The 20,756-nt window shown below is 41.5% G+C and overlaps 1 protein-coding gene across 9 annotated transcripts in view; it reads right to left on the bottom strand.

The window, feature by feature from the left end:
* Positions 1 to 20,756, bottom strand: part of LOC126237366 (prolyl 4-hydroxylase subunit alpha-2) — an 840,261-nt gene that overhangs the window by 20,402 nt on the left and 799,103 nt on the right. For all 9 annotated transcript variants that reach the window (XM_049947442.1, XM_049947441.1, XM_049947446.1 and 6 more), the window contains 4 exons: positions 9,009 to 9,201; positions 5,336 to 5,487; positions 4,690 to 4,860; positions 2,944 to 3,108 (listed from right to left, as the gene is read on the bottom strand). In XM_049947442.1, coding sequence (XP_049803399.1) covers positions 2,944 to 3,108; positions 4,690 to 4,860; positions 5,336 to 5,487; positions 9,009 to 9,199 — 679 coding nt within the window. In that variant the 5' untranslated portion in view covers positions 9,200 to 9,201. The remainder of the gene's footprint in view (positions 1 to 2,943; positions 3,109 to 4,689; positions 4,861 to 5,335; positions 5,488 to 9,008; positions 9,202 to 20,756) is intronic.

The raw sequence follows: 20,756 nt of genomic DNA, 5'->3' as shown, positions 1-20,756 counted from the left end.
TTTGGAAATAATTCTACACTCTACACCAGCCTGAAATATAATCTGAAAACTTCCACGTCCTTTCTAGTCAGTGGAATATCTTTGTTGCATCATCTCTCAAGACGGACTTACAGTCTTTCCTCAGAAAAACCTCTTATTATTGTAAATTCATTCTCAATGAATGAAGATAGATTACCTGAACATCTTAGAAAGAAAGGCATCTCATTTTCCTGTTTAGCAAACTGCAAATGGGCATTTAAGACCCTCAGAGAGGTGCCTTGCCTCGCCACTTTCCAGCCAGGGAAGCAACTAATGGTGGCTGCCAAAGTGTATGAAAGGGGCCTGGGCACTGTATTGGCACGTAGTAATGTCAAAACCTCTGAACAGACGGTAACGCATGCATCTGAAACTAACATATGCATCCAAAATTCCCAACACTGCACAGAAGAAGTAATCCCAGACTGAAATGGAAGCACTCATGATCATATTTGCATTAAAAAAGTTCAGCATTTTTCTCTATGGTGCCAAGTTCCACTTAATCACTAATCATAAGCCATTGATATTGCTGTTCAGCCCAGCTGCTAAGCTGCCTGATTGAACAGTCCACCAGCTCCAGTAATGGCCTCTTTTTCACAGCAAACATAATTGTGAGATACATTTCCGAAACACTTCTCAGCAGACAAATTCAGATGCCCTGTCTCACCTCCCGATGGGCCCTGATCCAGAGTTCAATCAAGATGATGTACTTGGTTTCCTATTAGATGATGAGGCCCAGCAAGCTGTGGATGCTTTCCGATCACCAGATACCAAATTGCAGGAACCCTGGGCAAGGATACCATATTACAGCAAGTGCATTGCACCACCTTACAGGGATGGCCAGACCTGATCTCCTGTCAAAACTCGAACCGCCTACATCACTGTTTTCACCTCCATCATAGGCTCATTCTTGAGGAAGGTGTCATTTTGTTAACATCAGACCAAAACTCTCCATGGGTGATGCTTCCAGAACCCCTTTGGCTGGCAGATCGAGTGCCTCATCTACAGTTGTCCTAAATGCAAAGCATAGCAGGCAGCACCTCATGCATCATTCTCACTCTGGCCAGCTCCCTTAGAAAAGGTACTCACTAGAATTTTTGTCATATGAGGTCTTACCCACATGAATGTGTCAGATAACAGGCTGCCAGCATGCAGCTTTTTGACACTTTTTTCTGGCATGGCATTCAATACATCACGTCACCACATTTCCACCCCCACTCCAGTGGGGAAACTGAGAGACTTGTCCGCACGTTCAAAACCTAGATGACGAAATATGTTGACAAATCACCTGTGGATTGACACTTTAATCTTTTTCTGAGTTCTTACAGGGCTACACCCATTGGAAAGAAGAGTCTAGTGGAGCTTATCCATGGCCACCTGCCTCATATGCTCCTGCACCTCTTGCTGTTGACACCAGTTGTGCCACACACTCCACCATGTCAACACTGCATGCTGGGCACCTGCGTGTGAGTGTGGGATTTTGAGAATCAGGACAAATGGATCCCGGTGGTCATCCAGCAGCCTGTTCACCTAGGGTGTGGGTGACAGAACAGTGACCCACCATCAAAACCCCTTCTACCTTTGGTGGGGTGACCTTCCCTCATCACACTCTTGGGTGCTCCTCACAGTGATACCATGCAATGTTCCTCTACTTCCTTGTCTCTTTTCTTCCTCACTTCAGCTTGATAGCGTTTTCTTCTTCCTTCTCCTCTGCAACTCAGCATGCCACCCCCAGTTATACACTCATTGCTCTCCCTTTCTAAACCACCCCTTGAGACCAGACATTGGCAGAGCCACAGCACGAAACATCACCAGACTTCCTGAGCAGCATATCCAGTTGGGGCACCCTCACAGTTTTGAGCCAGAAGTGGAAATGGAGTGCCCTCCAGGGACCGGCTTCCTCTGTGTGGGATGACTGGGAGGCAGTTGATGGGCACTGGACACAATCGATACCACCACCACCAGCTGTTCACAGTAACAACTCATCTTCTTTTCCGCCTCTGATTCTGTGCGGCTCAACCACTAGAAAAATTAACCCTGAGTGTTTCAGGATCTCACACTGTATTTAGCAAAGAGGCAGTAAGAGACTGGAAACTTTTATTCTAAGTGATTTGAAACCATGAACATCAGTAGCAGGAAAAGACAGATTGCTGCTTACCATAAAGAAGACACATCAAGTTGCAGACATGCACAATTAAAAGACACTTAAGCTTTTGGCCACAGCCTTCATCAGAAGCACATGCAAGCACACATGACCACCAATGCCAGCATCTCAGGGTGTGTGTGTGTGTGTGTGTGTGTGTGTGTGTGTGTGTTAGAGAGAGAAAGAGAGAGAGAGATTCCCACTTTTGTGGAGAGAGAGATTCCCACTTTTGTGGAGAGAGAGATTCCCACTTTTGTGCAAGAGGACTCATCTGGGCATCCAAACAAAAGATGGTCTTTGTACCCTGTTCCACTCCAAGAGCAGAAGTGTGCTTTCATGATGTATAACTCATGCAATTGTTTGTAAAAACACACCTTAAAGAAGCAAGGCATCGAAAAACTTCATGGAAGTTCATCCAGACTTGGATCTCTGTCCAAATTATAATTCCTAACATGGCAGTTTGTCTGCATAGTAAACAACTACATTACCAATAAGCCCAGAACATACTTAGTACAAGTATGAAGCTGCAGAAATAGAGCTCTTAGTATCACCATGAGTTCTGCCATCATGCTGTCAAATTTAATGCCAAAATTGCACTGGAAAAGTTTGCAGGTTTGGTATACACAAAATGTTTCAATAAAATTTATAGTCCCCAAATAATTAAGGTGGATTAATCTTACACTTTTTATTTGACTTTGTACACAACAAACAAATGTTTTAATGAAATTATGCTACCTGTAATTTCCTTGTAAACTTTGTGAACATAGTCAAAAACGTAAGCTTACCTTGCATATATGTGGAGAATGCCAGATACTCAAGAATATCGGATCTCACAGCTGTTTTGTTGTATTCTTCTTCAAGCCTCTCAAGAGCTTCTTGCATCCAAAGTACGGTATGATAAAAGTCACCATTATTGTACGACTGTCGACCCAGTTCAAAGCAGTCACCAGCTGCAAAACATAATGCTGGTATGAGCTTACACACACTTTCTTCCCATATTCGTCACAATGATGTCATTAATCCATTTCTGAAAATTCACTAATATCCAAAGAAAATGTACTGCTGTATGAACCGTACAAATGTTACAACAAATGATGATTGATTGTCTATATGACCTGTCTCAGAACACATACTGTAAATGTCCCCAGAACCCATACTGTAAATGTCCCCCAGACTTCTTACTGAATTTCATATGCAAATTTCCTGCCTTACCAGAACATTTTCTAGGCTTTTTTAAAATACATATTGTACTTGTCACAGAGCTAACTTTGAATCTAGATACAGTAATCAGGCAATTTGTAGAAACATTTCTAATTGTCTGTTGATTTTTGAGGAATTGCTAATTCTTGGCTTGATGTGTGATAGCCTATTCAAGAATTTTATTACACTATACAAAACACCACAATGATCCCACACAAGAAAGGAATGGTAATATGAAAATTATTTTCATGATTTTTATTGTTCAGTTGAAACAGATTATCATTATCATCATCATCATCAATAAATGCCATGTAGCAATAAATGTGCTGGAAAGTGAATATAACAATTCTTGGATCTTTGAACATGTGCAGTTATCATCACAATATCCTTATTGCTTTTTATGCTGAATAAATATGTTATTTGCTTTAGCTGTACAAAGTAAGAACAAAAGTACAACAGTGCAAAATTAGGTCATCTCTGTGTCTTCATGTAGCATAGTAAGAGACAGTTCTAAGAGTGAAATACATTGAACTGAGCTTCTTGATTGAATTACCTGTGTGTTCACCTAATGTTAACTCAATATCAAGCTGGATGCCAAAGCTACCATACTGCAATTTAGTATATGACAATGAAAATCTGTTACGGTTCCACCTGTTTAGTTCTGTATCCCTCTGTTTCCTGTGATTAGGGGAGGTTATACACCATTCATGCAAGACATATGTCAACAATACCCTTAAACTTTTTGTTTACTAAGCAGATTTTTCTGATTCACTCAAATATCTTGGCAATATTTCTGAATACACCAATAGGATAATTTTTCTTGTTTAGATTTTCATTCATTTCGAAGTTACAACGCATTTGAGATATACCTATGTAATTCGATGCTTTTGTGAAGGGCAAACATCACATGTGAGCTTCTCATACTGTATCAGGTGGTCAGTTACCTCTCAGAAAACTGGATCATGTGACGAACACTAGCACTGAGAATGGCCACATTTGCAAATGGACATTAAGTAGCTTAACAAAATGTAAATAATAACTGTATCTTTCAGGAGTACTAAGGGCAGTCAGGCCATATTTAATATTACAATTATGAATGGAAATTGCAATAGAAGGCAAGAAATGATATCAAGATTCCTTTTACTATTTCTGAAGTCTTGAATATTTACTCTCGTGTTTCACTAGTATGGTTGTAAGGAAACTTTTTCTATCTTTTATTAAAAATGTAAGAAAATTAATTCTGCAGCACATTTTCCTCAAAAGTACAGAGTGTTCAAGATTTACTTCAGTTCAAATGTTGCTAATTGATCAATTAGCAAGTTTGGACTTACCAGACATTTCTGTACTGTACTGCACACCATTCAGTTCTCCACGAGCCACAGATGATGTGTCTAATTTATATGTATCTTGCAGTCTCATTAACGCCACAGCAGCTCCATTTAGATCCTCATCAGATGGGAACTTTAACACGTTCCTGTATTGTGTAATATTTTCAACAAATCCTGAAAGTTGAACCTTGCATTTAGAAAAACATGTAACGCTTTGAATAATTCATATATCACATTGTGCTCATTTAATTTATAAAAATATAATTTTAATAGGGAAACACTTTGTTATATGAAGGTATTTTTGTTTTCATTACATACAGTGTTCTTCAAGTTATAATTTCTTAAACTTCCTGTGCACAATAAGGTATGGTAAGTGGCATAAAAAATAACTGCAGTCAGGACATACATGCTAGAAAACAGGAGATACTAGTTTCAACAATAATGACAACATGATGTGTTCAAAGTGAAACACTGAAAAATAATGAAGAGTTAATCAAACTTGAAGTCTCAAATGATACCTTTTATTTCATTTGTCTAGTAAGGATTGATGCATACTACACTTGATTTTCTCCCATACCCATTATCACATGTTTATTGATAAACCTACAGTTCACTACACCAAACTATTAACAATGACGAGTGAACATACCTGAGCCAACATCGTCAACCATTTGTGCTTCCACAGCTTTCCAGTCAGTAGTCAGTCGCTTAACAAGAAGATAAGCATTGATAGGGTTTGATAAATAACCTTGAATATCACGACTTGCATCTTCATGCTCCTTTGCATATTCAGCATAATGCCTGTAAAATATTAGAAATGGATTGAATTAAATGTACCAAATAGATAGATGCAGATGAAAGCAACAAAAATGAGATGACATGAAATGATATCAATACAAAAAGTTTAGAAATGCAGAAATGTACCTAGTATGTTGTGCTAACTGAAAATTTGTGCCAGACTGGAACTCAAAGAGAAAGAAAGAAGGACAACTGGAGCTCAGCATCCCATCAACAATGAGGTCATTGGAGACTGAGAAAAACTCAAGATTGGGGAAAGGAACAGAACATTTCCAGCATTTTCCTTAAGGAAGTTAGGAAAACCATGGTAAACCAAAACCTAAATGGTTGATAGGGATTTGAATCACTATCTTTTCAAGTGCAAATCTAGCCTGCTAATAGCCTGCCTCCTTGGTCAGTTGGGCATCAAATAGGAGGAAACATCAGTGACAATGAAAGTTTGTATATATGAAGATGGTATCTGTTCTTTCAGATACCATCTTCATATATAGTTCAGGCTAACCGGCCATTGACCTCCTCCTTCTGTGCTGGATGCAAAACGCATTGTCCAAACTCTTACGGGACTGGGTAAGATTGTCTGCTGTGAGTAATGAATGTAATGGGCGGGGGCACTACAAATTTAGTGAGTGGACAATAAGTTGGGAATGTGGGTCTCACAGGGGGGTGGGGGGGGGGGTGCAAGGCATAAATCCCTGCAGTTGCACTATGCTTTGTGCCCTCGGTGGCTCAGATGGATAGAGCATCTGCCATGTAAGCAGGAGATCCTTGGTTTGAGTTCCGGTCGGGGCACACATTTTCAACTGTCCCCGTTGATGTACATCAACACCTGCTGACAGCTTAGGGTCTTGATTTAATTAATATTACAATGAAAGTTTGAGTCAGCCCCAGAGGTGGCTTCATATAGTGTGTTAGGGACAGAACTTGCACTTAGCCACAACTTTTGCACAGACATTTTCTTTGGGAAGAATTAGAATAAGCAATTTTCAGTGACAGGACATGATTGTAATGTGTCTGAAAAATTGATGGTATTATTTTGCAGATCTAAGAAAGCACAGGCAGCTTGGATGGGAAGTAGGGAACTCTTCAGTTGTCATTATGGTGGTTCTCGGAAAGTAATGGGAAATTGTAGAAAAAAGTGTTTATGGTAATGTTCTATATTGGGCCTGGATTTATGTTGTGAATGGGGGAAAAATTATATTTCCATGTGTGAGTCTGTAAAAAAGTCAAGAAATCTTAGATAAAAGCATCTCACATGATGTTAGTGTTGAGATCAAATCCTCTGGAGAATACTAAGACCAGACAAACAGACAGAATCTTAGGAGATTTCTTTGGAACTTTTATTGAAAGGCTGCTAAGGTTGATTAGACTGCAAATAAAAATTATAGCTTAGAGAGGGCAGAGCATTGAAGAATGTTATGAAAATCACATATTAGCCACACAGTATTGAATACATAGTTATCAGTGCAAGCTTGACTGAAGAGTGTTTGAGGATCAACTCTCTTACACTCATTTTGGAACACAGCCAAGCAGGGGAGGGGTGGAAGTAAATATGAGAAACATGCTATCTAGGGTTAGATTGTGAAACCTATGCTTTGATTTCTCCCCTAATACCTGAACTAGCATCTTGACAGCAGGAATATGGCCTGAGAACCATCCCTTGAAGATTCTAGGTTACGATTCATGGCGTAAGACCCAGAAAACCCCATGAAACTCTAATGGCATTACCACAATATGTCTGCCACTATTCACATTTATGAAGAGGATGGACACCCCCCCCCCCCCCCCCCCCACACACACACACTACTCATATTGACAAAGTTCCTCTGACCTCACATGCTCACATGAAGAGAGATCTGCTGAGGGTACTCAGATGAACCTCTGCTTCTTTTCGGTTGATGACACAGATGTTGGCCTTGGGCTCTTAAGTCTACTTCAAGGGGTGCTTCACAGACACATTTAGATGGGTATGAATTCAACAAATATATGCACAATTAATGTGTGTTATTACAATATCGTGATGTTCACCCAAGAATACTAAATGTGGCACTACAATGTATGTCATACATGTGCAAATCCTTCTGGAATGAATTTGATTTGGCCCACGTCACTATAGTAAATGTCTGCCGCCGGTAGCTGCGTGGTCAGCGCGACAAAATGTCAATCCTAAGGGCCCGGGTTCAATTCCTGGCTGAGTCGGAGATTTTCTCCGCTCAGAGATAGGGTGTTGTCCTAATCATCATCATTTCATCCCCATCGACGCGCAAGTTGCCGAAGTGGTGTCAAATCGAAAGACTTGCACCTGGCAAACGGTCTACCCGATGGGAGGCCCAAGTCACACAACATTTTATTATTTACCATAGTAAATGGTCAGCTATACAAATAAATAAATTTATTTTTCAAATTGTTTTGTGCAATTTCCTAATGAACAGTTGAATCATGATTTGCCAGGAAACATAACTCTATAGTGCAGACATTTCACCACAAAACTTCCACATCTTCTACTACCTTAATATCCACATGCATCATTTCATGGCTTAAATATTTTCACAATAGACCCTCTAGCCTCTCAACGAGAGAAATACACAAATGTACATTTTTTCTCCCTGTAAACAACATTTAAGAGGACTGTGACTGTACGAGCTAATTTATTGATGACAACAAAGATGATGATGATAATGATGATTCCTGTTTTACAGGATAAAACTACCAGGTTATTGGTCCCTTCAATGACAAAAATTGTCAATAAACACATGCATTGAGTCACACAGTTACAAAAAAAAAAGTTTTATGTAGAATACATTTTTAGATAAATGGTCCCACTATCAGTAATATGTATACATACAGAGAACATACAATATCACTCCAAGTTTTTCATGTAAGCAACACGAAACTTTGAAATATTAATCATGGACAAGTTATATTAAGCAATTATTCAAACACCTGCAGCAAAAGTAGTCCAACTGGACTTGAACAGCATAATGTGAACATATTTGTTAGATACAAGTTAGATACATGATTCTGAGAAAATAGCTGTTCACTATAAACCTATATGTCTACCAGTTTTGGACCATCATCACCGGAGGCAAGGCGAAAACAGATCACATGAAATCAATTTCATGTTTCTTATGGACTCATATAACAACAAAGTTATTGTGAAAGTTCACAAACAATAGTAAAGATCAGCATTTACAGTATTAACGCAGTTTCACAGTGATTGTACTGTCACTATCATAATTTTGATGTTGTATGAGCCCATAAGGAACATGAAGTATGATGATCTATTTTCACTTTACCTCTTGTGATGATGGCCTGTGACCAAAACCAGTAGATACAAGTTTATAATGAACAGCATAATGCATTTTCTCAAGTACTTAATGGCTGTTGGGTGTCAGTTAATCTAACTACCTAATTGTGTGCTGATACTTAGCGACACATAGAAGTAGTAGTGCAATTATGCTGCTGGCATTTTACTATTCTAACCGTTTTTAGGCTGTGTAACTTTCACAAACAATAGTTGTTGGTACCTCCTGAGGCGCTGCATCTTCTCCTCCTGTGCCTCAATGTAGCCCTCGAGGGTGCGCATCAGCACGGCCTCTGTCTCCAACAGCTCCTCCATGTCAGCAAGCGCTGTGAACAGCTCTGCCTTCACCCCCCAGTTGCTGGCCAGCAGCACCAGGAGCAGTACCGACACAGAGGCTCGCATGGTTGCAGCCATGCCTGGAACAAGAAGGACATCACTGACTAAACTGTCTGTCACCCATGGTGAGCAATGTTGCACATAGCAACCTGCAAGTTATGAGATTTAGAATCAGCTGCATAAATGAACAAAAGTTAACATTACTAAATAAAATGTGGACCTGTTTTTGCTGCTTAGCTGTTCGGAAAAAAATGGAAGTAAATGTGTGTTGCTTCCGTCTGTGAATCTGTAACTGCATGACGTATTTTGAAGTTTACAGCAATTTGTGTGTCACAGTGTGATCAATTCAGACATCTTTTACGACAACATTAAAGTCTATTGGTTCAAGCTGCAAGCTGCACCGGAGTCATATTGATGGGGTGGTGAGACAGGCCCCCTGTGAGGGAGCAGGTACAGAGGGGGTACAGTAAATGACTGAAAAGAAAAGCAAGAAAGAAAGACAGTTTAAGAATTAACCGGGAGATGTATCTGCGTTCTCGAAACCCTCCTGTTCATATCTTCTGCCAAGAACAAGGAGCTGTTCCTCAGGACCACAAAGTAAATGCACACTGTTGTCGCACAGTAATTTCTACACTGTTATCTTGTCCCAGCACCCTAATACACAAATTACTACCACCAAGCAGACATCTACTGCTAGCGCAGTAAGTGGCAAACAATGTGTTTGGTTCACATTGCTGTTGTCTATACATCTCAGTTAAATTCCACAATGTGTTCGATTCACCTTTCTGTTGTCTACACAGCTCACTTAAATTCAACAGTGGAGTTTCCGGTGCAACTTGACTATCGAAACTTGGTGAGATGGAGCTGAAGCCAATATGCTATTTGAATCAAGCTGTTCAACTTCTGCCTACTGAGGAGAAAAGTTGGAGGGGTTCGAGGGGTTTTGTAGTTTACTTGCTCTTCCAGCCAGTATTTTTGCCGCTCCACATTTTGGTTGGTATGATCTACTGTGTAAATAAAAAAATAAGTCACAAATAAGCTTTCTTGGTTGATCAGTAATACACTGCTGGAAAAAAAATTAGTGCGCCATTTTAAACATTTCCAGTTCACTCAAGATTTATTGTTGCAACAGTGCATATATGGAGTACATGAAATGACTACATCTACAGATGAGTAGCTCAAGTGGTTCTGAGGTACCAGTTATTAACCCATGCTGAAAAGACCATATTAGTACATGCTGAAACCTCCACAGGTGACAATGCAGGCACTGATTCGTATCTAGTCAGTCATACAGATGGAGAATACTGTTCTCTGATACATTACGTCACACCTGCTCAACTTGTTCACATAGTACTGTAAGAGTTGTTAGTTGATGAGTCGCACAAGTCACTTCTCTTCCCATCATATATTACACGTGACCGAGTGGAGACAAATCCAGAGATTGACCAAGTGGAGACAAGTCCGGAGATTGTAATGGCCAGGGTAGTTGTTGCACATCTTGCAGAGTACACTGAGCTTCAGTATGTGGGCGAGCATTATCCTGTTGGAAGAACACATCATCTTCCTGTTGCAAGAACAGCAAAAGGATGGGTCTAATTACATACTACGCATACCGAGTGCTTGTTACTGTCCCTTCCAGAAATGCCAAAGGTGAATCAGAGTTGTAGCTTATCAGTCCCAGACTATAAGACCTGGGACAGGGCCAGTGTGTCTCGAGATAAATGAACTCTACGAGGCAGCGCTCACCAGACCACATTGTAGCTGGAAACAAGCATAATTTGCATGCAGGCAGAATTTGCTTTCATCGCTGAAGGTCATAGTGCGCCATTCCATTTTCCAACTGATTCTTTAATGGCACCTGTCTAGTTGTGCACAACAATGCTATGGCATGAGTCAATGCTGTGGAAGATACGTGTGTCCACAACCTCGTCTATGGGTGTGAGGATGTTCATGTGACCACAGATACCAGTATCATTGCATAACTGAAATACCATGTCCAACTTCTGTGGTCCAAAAGGACCATCCCACCATTCGGAAGGCTTCAATTTGATCCCTTTCAAACTCATTCAGTTGGCTATAGGAAGCACAAGTGTGCCTCCATGTTGTGGTTGGCTGTTTGGTTCGCACATTTGCATCACACTGAGCCTTCTGGCTGTGAGCATTGCCTATTAAAGGGTACACACAGATAGTGCTCTGTAGCTATGCCACTACACTATCTGTTAGTGGATGATAGTGAAACCATTATCAGTACATGTACAGTGCCCCAGGTGGCATATGCTGTCATTGGATCAAAATTGATGTGGTCTTTCCAAGTGTACTATTTTTTTCCAGAAGTGTATTACTTTCTCATTGTGTCTACAGACAGCTACACAAACTCCAAGTTAAGTCATAGACAGTGATTGTACTCTGTTCAACTACATTGAACCATCATGTAGTTGTAAACTAATGTATACTTTCACATTGGTCATCAGTTTCAATGCTCAAGTGTCTGGTGTCCTAAGACGAATGGAGCAAGACCTTACTTACGTATTAGGCATTTTTTTGTTATTCCAGTGTGGAATAATCTCTGATACATGCTACAATAGACAGACTTGCGCTGCTTTCCTAATCACTGTGCTAAATATTTAACCCAAGTAGTTCTGTTATCAGATCTTACTTGAGAGTATGTTTTGCTGTGCTTCACTTATATGAAACCAACCTACAGAATTAAAAAATTTGCTAAATCTGTGTAGAAAAAATCGCAGTATGGCCATTTCACTGTTGGGGCAGAGGAGGTTTCACCGATGGGGCGGGGGAGGACAGGTTTGGCAATTCTGCCATAGGTACAGTATCACCTGCGACAAACACAAATGATTTTTACTTGTAACAGTTATTCAACACACAAAGTATTTAATTAATGAGCAGTACTTTTAATTTAAATGAAGTTGATTATTTTGAAGAATGTTATTTCTTATAGAGTGTGTGTGTGTGTGTGTGTGTGTGTGTGTGTGTGTGTGTGTGTGCGCGCGCGCACCTCAGTGGTCAGTGCAAGACTACCAACAGGGTTCAATTCTCAGACAGTTCAATGACTTTTTCTGACACTTATTACCTCTTTCACTATGGCAAGGACATTTAAATGTGGAAGATGTCAAGTTGCACCATGGTTCAGAATCCATGTTAAACTTTTGTCCCCTACAACTGGAACAACACAGAACCCATTCTTGTTCTGAGTCCTGGGAGATTCCACCTCTTTGTTTTGAAGGGAGTGGCCACCTCAGTTGAATTACTGGCTGTACTGACATAACCTGTTGAGATGACTTCCGACTCGTTAGGCTGTTTTTGTGGACGAAGTATGTAGGCTTATTGAATGGAACTATCCCTATTCTTACAAGGGAACCTCCCCATCGCACCCCCCTCAGATTTAGTTATAAGTTGGCACAGTGGATAGGCCTTGAAAAACTGAATACAGATCAATTGAGAAAACAGGAAGAAGTTGTATGGAACTGTGAAAAAATAATCAAAATATACAAACTGAGTAGTTCATGGGAAGATAGGCAACATCAAGGACACTGGAACTGCAGGAGCGCCGTGGTCTCGTGGTAACGTGAGCGGCTGCGGAACGAAAGGACCTTGGTTCAAATCTTCCATCGAGTGAAAAGTTTAATTTTTTATTTTCAGATTATGTGACAAACTCTTATGTTTTCATCACTTTTTTGGGAGTGATTATCACATCCACAAGAAAACCTAAATCGGGCAAGGTAGAAGAATCTTTTTACCCATTCGCCAAGTGTACAAGTTAGGTGGGTCGACAACATATTCCTGTCATGTGACGCACATGCCGTCACCAGTGTTGTATAGAATATATCAGATGTGTTTTCCTGTGGAGGAATCGGATGCCCTGAGACCTTGCGATCAAATGTTTTCGGTTCCCATTGGAGAGGCACGTCCTTTCGTCTACTAATCGCACGGTTTTGCGATGCGGTCGCAAAACACAGACACTAAACTTATTACAGTGAACAGAGACGTCAATGAACGAACGGACAGATAATAACTATGCAAAAATAAAGAAAGTAAAATTCTCATTCGAGGGAAGACCTGAACCAAGGACCTCTCGTTCTGCAGCTGCTCACGGGACCACGGCGCTCCTGAGCTCACATTGTCCATGATGTTGCCTATGTCGCCTATGGACTACACAGTGTATATTTTGCTTATTTTTTCACAGTTCCACACAACTTCTTCCTGTTTTCTCAATTGATCTGTGTTCAGTTTATCAAGGCCTATCCACTGTGCCAACTTATATAACTAAATCTGAGGGGGGTGCGATGGGGAGGTTCCCTTGTTAGATAGTTAACAGTTTCTGACACTGAATTCCATAGAACGGAGGGGAGGCTTAAAGCTACTGTGATGCTGCTATTAGTGTGCCTAGTCACTTATCCATCTACAGGCTAGTTTCTCAAACTGTGCTTCTCAGAGCACTTGGTGATCCACGAAACAGTTCTACGCGCTCCACGAAAAGTTAAGGATTTTTTTACTGAAATCATTATTTTTTGATTATTAAGAAATAAATGGGGCAAAGATCTCAATAAAGCGCCTTTTTTCGCCCTTGAGTGGCGTGTAGAAAAATATCGAGCGTAGAAGAGCAGAGAATAATATTTTACTGTCTTCTGTGTGAAACAGAAATTGTACAGAGGTTAGTTGGTGTTCCATTTTAACATTTTCGCCCGTCTGCTCCTTGGAACGAAAATAACGGAAGGATACACAGCGCATAGAGACAAAACGAACCGCTGCCAGAATGAAACATACTGTAGGGCAACTCAGTGTCTCGCCTGTGTGTGTGTGTGTGTGTGTGTGTGTGTGTGTGTGTGTGTCTGTCTGGCAGCAGACTGCATACGAATCTGCTGTTCACGTGTTTCTGAAGTCAGTAGTTGATTCTCGTTTTTCTTGTAGTCCAGTACTGGGAAATCGACGGATTAATTTTAAAAAGAGTTATATCTGCCAATTCTCCCGATTTCACACTTTTTCTTCTGCCTCCCGGTTCAACCAGATATAGAATAGACTCACTGTGCAAATTAAAATAGTGTCGTCCTTTTCCAAAACCAAGTAACAGCTTGTAACAACGTCTATAAATACCTGTTCTGCTGAATTCATTCTCTACTCTTTCGTTTTACTATAGTTTTGGCGCGATGTTTTTTCTCTCCGTGAAGTTTTGCGTAATGTGAAATCGGAGAATATAATAAACATCTGCTATGATTAAACTTAATGTCTTGTATGCTTAAATTGTGAAACTACCTTGCTTCGTCAATAACACTGTCATTTTATTTACCAAACACAGTACATATCTGCGACATAAAATTTAATGCTCCGCCTTGAATTGCACATTTCACAGGTGCTCCGTGATTCAAAATGTACCCCTGTTCAAAAGGATGTTCAAGAATTTACATCACATATAAGCTTTATTGGCTGTTTTTCTGCGGTGAATACTTGCGTCGAAAGTGCAGAATTTCCACTGAATTTTATTCCACATGGCGTTAATGAATATACACTCCTGGAAATTGAAATAAGAACACCGTGAATTCATTGTCCCAGGAAGGGGAAACTTGATTGACACATTCCTGGGGTCAGATACATCACATGATCACACTGACAGAACCACAGGCACATAGACACAGGCAACAGAGCATGCACAATGTCGGCACTAGTACAGTGTATATCCACCTTTCGCAGCAATGCAGGCTGCTATTCTCCCATGGAGACGATCGTAGAGATGCTGGATGTAGTCCTGTGGAACGGCTTGCCATGCCATTTCCACCTGGCGCCTCAGTTGGACCAGCGTTCGTGCTGGACGTGCAGACCGCGTGAGACGACGCTTCGTCCAGTCCCAAACATGCTCAATGGGGGACAGATCCGGAGATCTTGCTGGCCAGGGTAGTTGACTTACACCTTCTAGAGCACGTTGGGTGGCACGGGATACATGCGGACGTGCATTGTCCTGTTGGAACAGCAAGTTCCCTTGCCGGTCTAGGAATGGTAGAACGATGGGTTCGATGACGGTTTGGATGTACCGTGCACTATTCAGTGTCCCCTCGATGATCACCAGTGGTGTACGGCCAGTGTAGGAGATCGCTCCCCACACCATGATGCCGGGTGTTGGCCCTGTGTGCCTCGGTCGTATGCAGTCCTGATTGTGGCGCTCACCTGCACGGCGCCAAACACGCATACGACCATCATTGGCACCAAGGCAGAAGCGACTCTCATCGCTGAAGACGACACGTCTCCATTCGTCCCTCCATTCACGCCTGTCGCGACACCACTGGAGGCGGGCTGCACGATGTTGGGGCGTGAGCGGAAGACGGCCTAACGGTGTGCGGGACCGTAGCCCAGCTTCATGGAGATGGTTGCGAATGGTCCTCGCCGATACCCCAGGAGCAACAGTGTCCCTAATTTGCTGGGAAGTGGCGGTGCGGTCCCCTACGGCACTGCGTAGGATCCTACGGTCTTGGCGTGCATCCGTGCGTCGCTGCGGTCCGGTCCCAGGTCGACGGGCACGTGCACCTTCCGCCGACCACTGGCGACAACATCGATGTACTGTGGAGACCTCACGCCCCACGTGTTGAGCAATTCGGCGGTACGTCCACCCGGCCTCCCGCATGCCCACTATACGCCCTCGCTCAAAGTCCGTCAACTGCACATACGGTTCACGTCCACGCTGTCGCGGCATGCTACCAGTGTTAAAGACTGCGATGGAGCTCCGTATGCCACGGCAAACTGGCTGACACTGACGGCGGCGGTGCACAAATGCTGCGCAGCTAGCGCCATTCGACGGCCAACACCGCGGTTCCTGGTGTGTCCGCTGTGCCGTGCGTGTGATCATTGCTTGTACAGCCCTCTCGCAGTGTCCGGAGCAAGTATAGTGGGTCTGACACACCGGTGTCAATGTGTTCTTTTTTCCATTTCCAGGAGTGTATAAGCGAATTTTGCCGGCCGCTGGTGGCCGAGCGGTTCTGGCGCTACAGTCTGGAACCGCGCGACCGCTACGGTCGCAGGTTCGAATCCTGCCTCGGGCATGGATGTGTGTGTTGTCCTTAGGTTAGTTAGGTTAAGTAGTTCTAAGTTCTAGGGGACTTATGACCTCAGCAGTTGAGTCCCATAGTGCTCAGAGCCATAAGCGAACTTTATGATGAACCTATATCTGCAAGCTAAAGTTCACTGCGGATGTGCTAAGCACTTCACAAAACTCTATTCCGCATATCAGATAGTGTCAGTCATAAACACTGCCAGGTAGGTAGTCATTCAGTTGCTTGCGTGTCCTTGCTGGGACACGCCCTTTCATTTGTCTTCAACCGATGATGTCTGAGTTTTCTAGGCGTGCAGCTCATTTTCGTGACAGGTCTCTGCAGCGAGCGAAAAAGAAGGTCAAGACCGTTGTACGGAAGCGTGTTGTCTTGGGTGGCACACGCAAGGTCACGATCATTCTCATGTCAGCTGATTACAATAGAACTGGTATAAATGATATTGGGCGAGGTGTGCATTGCACGCGATTTCCAGCTGTCAAAAAAACTCATTAATAATACTGTTTGCTGCCAGTCACTTAGAGATGACTAGTTCAATGGTTTACTACCGTGCTAGCTTCTTTGGGCTTGAACCCAGATGCAGGTACCGTTATTCAAACGGTAAGTTATAACATAAAGTGCCACTACTGGATGGCATTGCGTTGCATGTTTAGGTAATCGGTCGCCTCCCACTCGTCCCAGACCTTTTTTTTTACTTCTTATCTGCGTTATATTTTATTACGTAGAACGTGCATATGCAACAACTTTCGTATTTTGTTTCAACATTTACATGTCTTATTCTTTACACTGAGTATTAAGTTTTGAAATCATCATTTTTTTCTTCTGTGATTATTTTCTCAGCAAGTGGCACAAAATGTTAGTATCAGTCCTGATTTAAATTATTTAGTGCTTTATCTTCGCTAAAAATACCTTTGTTTTGGAATATAACCACCCCCTACGCCTGATTCTTTGAAGAAACGAGCTCCCATATAAAAAGAAAAAAACAGCTTCAAATATCTGACTACTTTACAAATGAGTTCATGGGTTACAAATGGCTCTGAGCACTATGGGACTTAACTTCTGAGGTCATCAGTCCCCTAGAACTTAGAACTACTTAAACCTAACTAACCTAAGGACAGCACACACATCCACGCCCGAGGCAGGATTCGCGGTTCCAGACTGTAGCGCTTAGAACCGCTCGGCCACTCCGGCATGAGTTACATGTTTGACTTTGAGTATGCAAAACCTTTATAGTTGAAGACGCAAAACCCTAGCAATGTTGGTTCCATTAGTTTCGGAATACTCACCTATAGACTGATGAAAAAGTGGAAAACAAAATTAGTAAACTAAAATAGTGATAAGCTCTTCATATGTTCATGCAAGACCTTTAGCTCAAATAGTGCATAGTATCAAACCCTTTATTTTAGGCATGTCCATAGCAAAAGTAAGTTATAAAAGCAATCATTAAATTGCAATTTAAAACTATAATCTTATACTAATACTAGAGTATTAAGTTTGCGATTTAAGAGTCGAGTATGTTACAATAGGGGTGTACAAGCAGCGGTTCAGCCGGCCGGAGTGGCCGAGCGGTTCTAGGCGCTTCAGCCTGGAACCGCGAGACCGCTACGTTCGCAGGTTCGAATCCTGCCTCGGGCATGGATGTGTGTGATGTCCTTAGGTTAGTTAGGTTTAAGTAGTTCTAGGTTCTAGGGGACTGATGACCGCAGATGTTAAGTCCCATAGTGCTCAGAGCCAAACAGCGGTTCGCGGGCAACATGCGGCCTGGTAAATGTTTTTGTGTGGCCCACCACGCGAGTCAGAAATACACTGCATCGTAGAACGATGACAGTTCGCGCACGTCGATGCATAGAGGAAGCCTGCATTGTAGACGATTCCAAACGACAATTGCGGCACGCGCATGAGCGTGCTTTCCGCTTGAAGAAGCGAATATCCCGCAAATTAAGTCTCTCGCTTGCTTCCCCTGTATTTATCACCTACCACCACAATCAGCGTCGACAGTTCGCAACAAATGGAATAGAAACTCACTAAACAACTCGCTACGATGATCAAGTTTAATGCTCGCATTGGCTACGGCATTAACAGCAGAGCGCTCACAATACTTCTGAACGCCCATTGGCTTTCGGAGAATGCTTGACGTAGGTGCACAAAACAAGCCGGAAGTCGACCGCCATCGTTCCTGACTCCAACTACAACAGCACAGAGTTAACACGGCGCAGTGGGAACGACCACAAACGCATTTTCCGTTTACTTACTAACGTGCAGTCAGATCATACTGAGCAAGATATATTTAATGCTATGATATTACCTAACTTTTACAAATCTTTGTTTGCTGAAACTTTATTTGGGTCTAAATATATATTGTGAACAATTTTTTTTTCTAGCTTTTAAGAACAACAAGGGTAAATATAGGCCACTAGATACTCTTTGACAGAAATTAACCTGCAGGCTGTGATGAGAATCTCAATAAGCAGTCTCACTGATGATTTAAAAAAATGTAGAAAAGATTGGTAAGATACATCTGTCTAGTTAAATTGATTAAAAATTAAATGTCCTTGGAGCTGTAGATGACATGAAACTAGCACAATAAATAAACTGATTAAAGTCGCCAGTATTTTATTTAATTTATATTTATTGGTTTTTATGGAAAATTTATACTTTTCCTAAAGCGTAAAGTTAATTAATGAATGCAATCATTCTAAAAGATGCAGCCCTCCGCTAACCTCCATTTCCGCAATGTGGCCCCCGAGCCAAAACAATTGCACACCCCTGTGTTACACCAACAGTAAACTATGAACTATTTTCGCTTTATAATTTTGTGAGGCTGTAAGCGAGAAAAGTTCAGAAAATATTTGAAATTAGGTCTATTTAAAGTTTGTTCAAAGTTGCTAAGTGCTTCCGTTATGAAACACGAGATGAATATAGTTTGGACAGTTTGCGCGCCATAACACTGCCTTAAGAGATATACATAATTTCTAAATTTAATTCTTGATTTATTGTGTTAGTCCTTCAACATAAGGTTAAATCTCGTAATGAGCAGATTATGACACCATTTGAAAATTTTAAATTCAGTAACAGCTATATTAAATTACTGTATATCAAAGTCAACAATATTGTGCAATATTATTGGAGTTCTCCCAAAACTGCTCAATAATATTGTGGTTTGGAATGTTGACGATAAAGACGCTGCTGCTGGTGTGATAATTATTCTACCTTGTTGCAAGGAGAAAACAACGGTGGATGAAACGTTTGGTCAAGGAGCGTCGAAGGTCACTCACGACAACTTGTTGAGAGAACTGAGATTGAACAAAAAAAAGAAATTATCAGCATTTTTTGTGTATTGATGGTACAATATTTGATACATTACTGTAAATTGTTGTCAACGTACATGGGCGTCCCCGCAGATAGATACTTGCCCCCCTCCCCCCAACCGGCCTCCACCATTACCTCCCTTGGAATCTGGAGTACGGCGTTTTTACTCATTACAAAATTCTTATACACTTCTAGAAGTGATTTCCCAAGATCTCGCTAAACAGCTCATTTAACCAAATGTAGCACTACGCGGTTGATCGCTGTGAGACAACGCTATGGCTTCAGCAACTGCTGTGTATCGATTTCTTTGTTGCTTTAAGCATCGAAGTAATGTACGTGTAACAAATATTGAGTATATAATCATCTGTTCTCTAGAATATAATGCTTTTTGTGTCACCTATAAATTTAGTTTTTATGGCACGATACGTCTCTGAAGTGACCACCTCATTTACATCAAAAACGACAATTTTAGAGTCTCCCCCCCCCCTCTCCTTTCCACTGGATAAATTTCTGCGGACGTCTTCGTGTCATGCAACAACATTACTGAAGTTCTCCCAAGATTATAACGATTATACACGTATACTTCATAATTTTGCATTATAATTATTGCACCCAATAATTAGAGCATCATCGTCCTTCGTGGGCTTCCCCCGTATTTTCTGAGCAATAAATCGTACCATTTATTCTTAACATTACTGTTTTTGCACTCGTCCGCCCTCACATCCCACAATGCTGGTAGTGATTTATACATTGCGAAGGTCTCTAATCATAAAACGCTTTCGTTTTGTTTTGAACTCATTTTCAAAGCATACAGTGAACACAGTGATGTCCACAATCTTTAGCACACGAGAGACTGGCGAGGATATTGTCTGTAATGCCCGCATAAGGCAGAATATTTCCGGGCAGCGCAATATATTTTGATGTTCTCAATACGCATTATTGCCCCACCTCTTAATCTCAGCCCTACACTTTCAATATTTTCCGCGTCAGGAAATACTGCGCAATGTTATTGCTGGCATTTAGTGCCTGCGCCAAGCGAACGTCTAGTTTTGTTCTGTAAAAGTCTTCAATGGACGTACTGTATCATGTTCTCAGCAATACTTGTAATTATAAAATACAGCTCACTATAAATACAGCGCAATTATTACATTACAAATGACGCACTCACTTCGGAGGTCTGCAAAAATCAAGTTTTTATAGTGTCTGATAAATTTTCCGGTTTAAAAACTTTTTTTTTTTTCAGTCTCGTTAATTATACATAATACATCCGTCGGAAG

The sequence above is a fragment of the Schistocerca nitens genome, chromosome 2 (assembly GCF_023898315.1).
Source record: "Schistocerca nitens isolate TAMUIC-IGC-003100 chromosome 2, iqSchNite1.1, whole genome shotgun sequence".
In the NCBI taxonomy this organism is placed as follows: domain Eukaryota; kingdom Metazoa; phylum Arthropoda; class Insecta; order Orthoptera; family Acrididae; genus Schistocerca; species Schistocerca nitens.
This window is presented reverse-complemented; position numbering and strand designations above follow the sequence as displayed.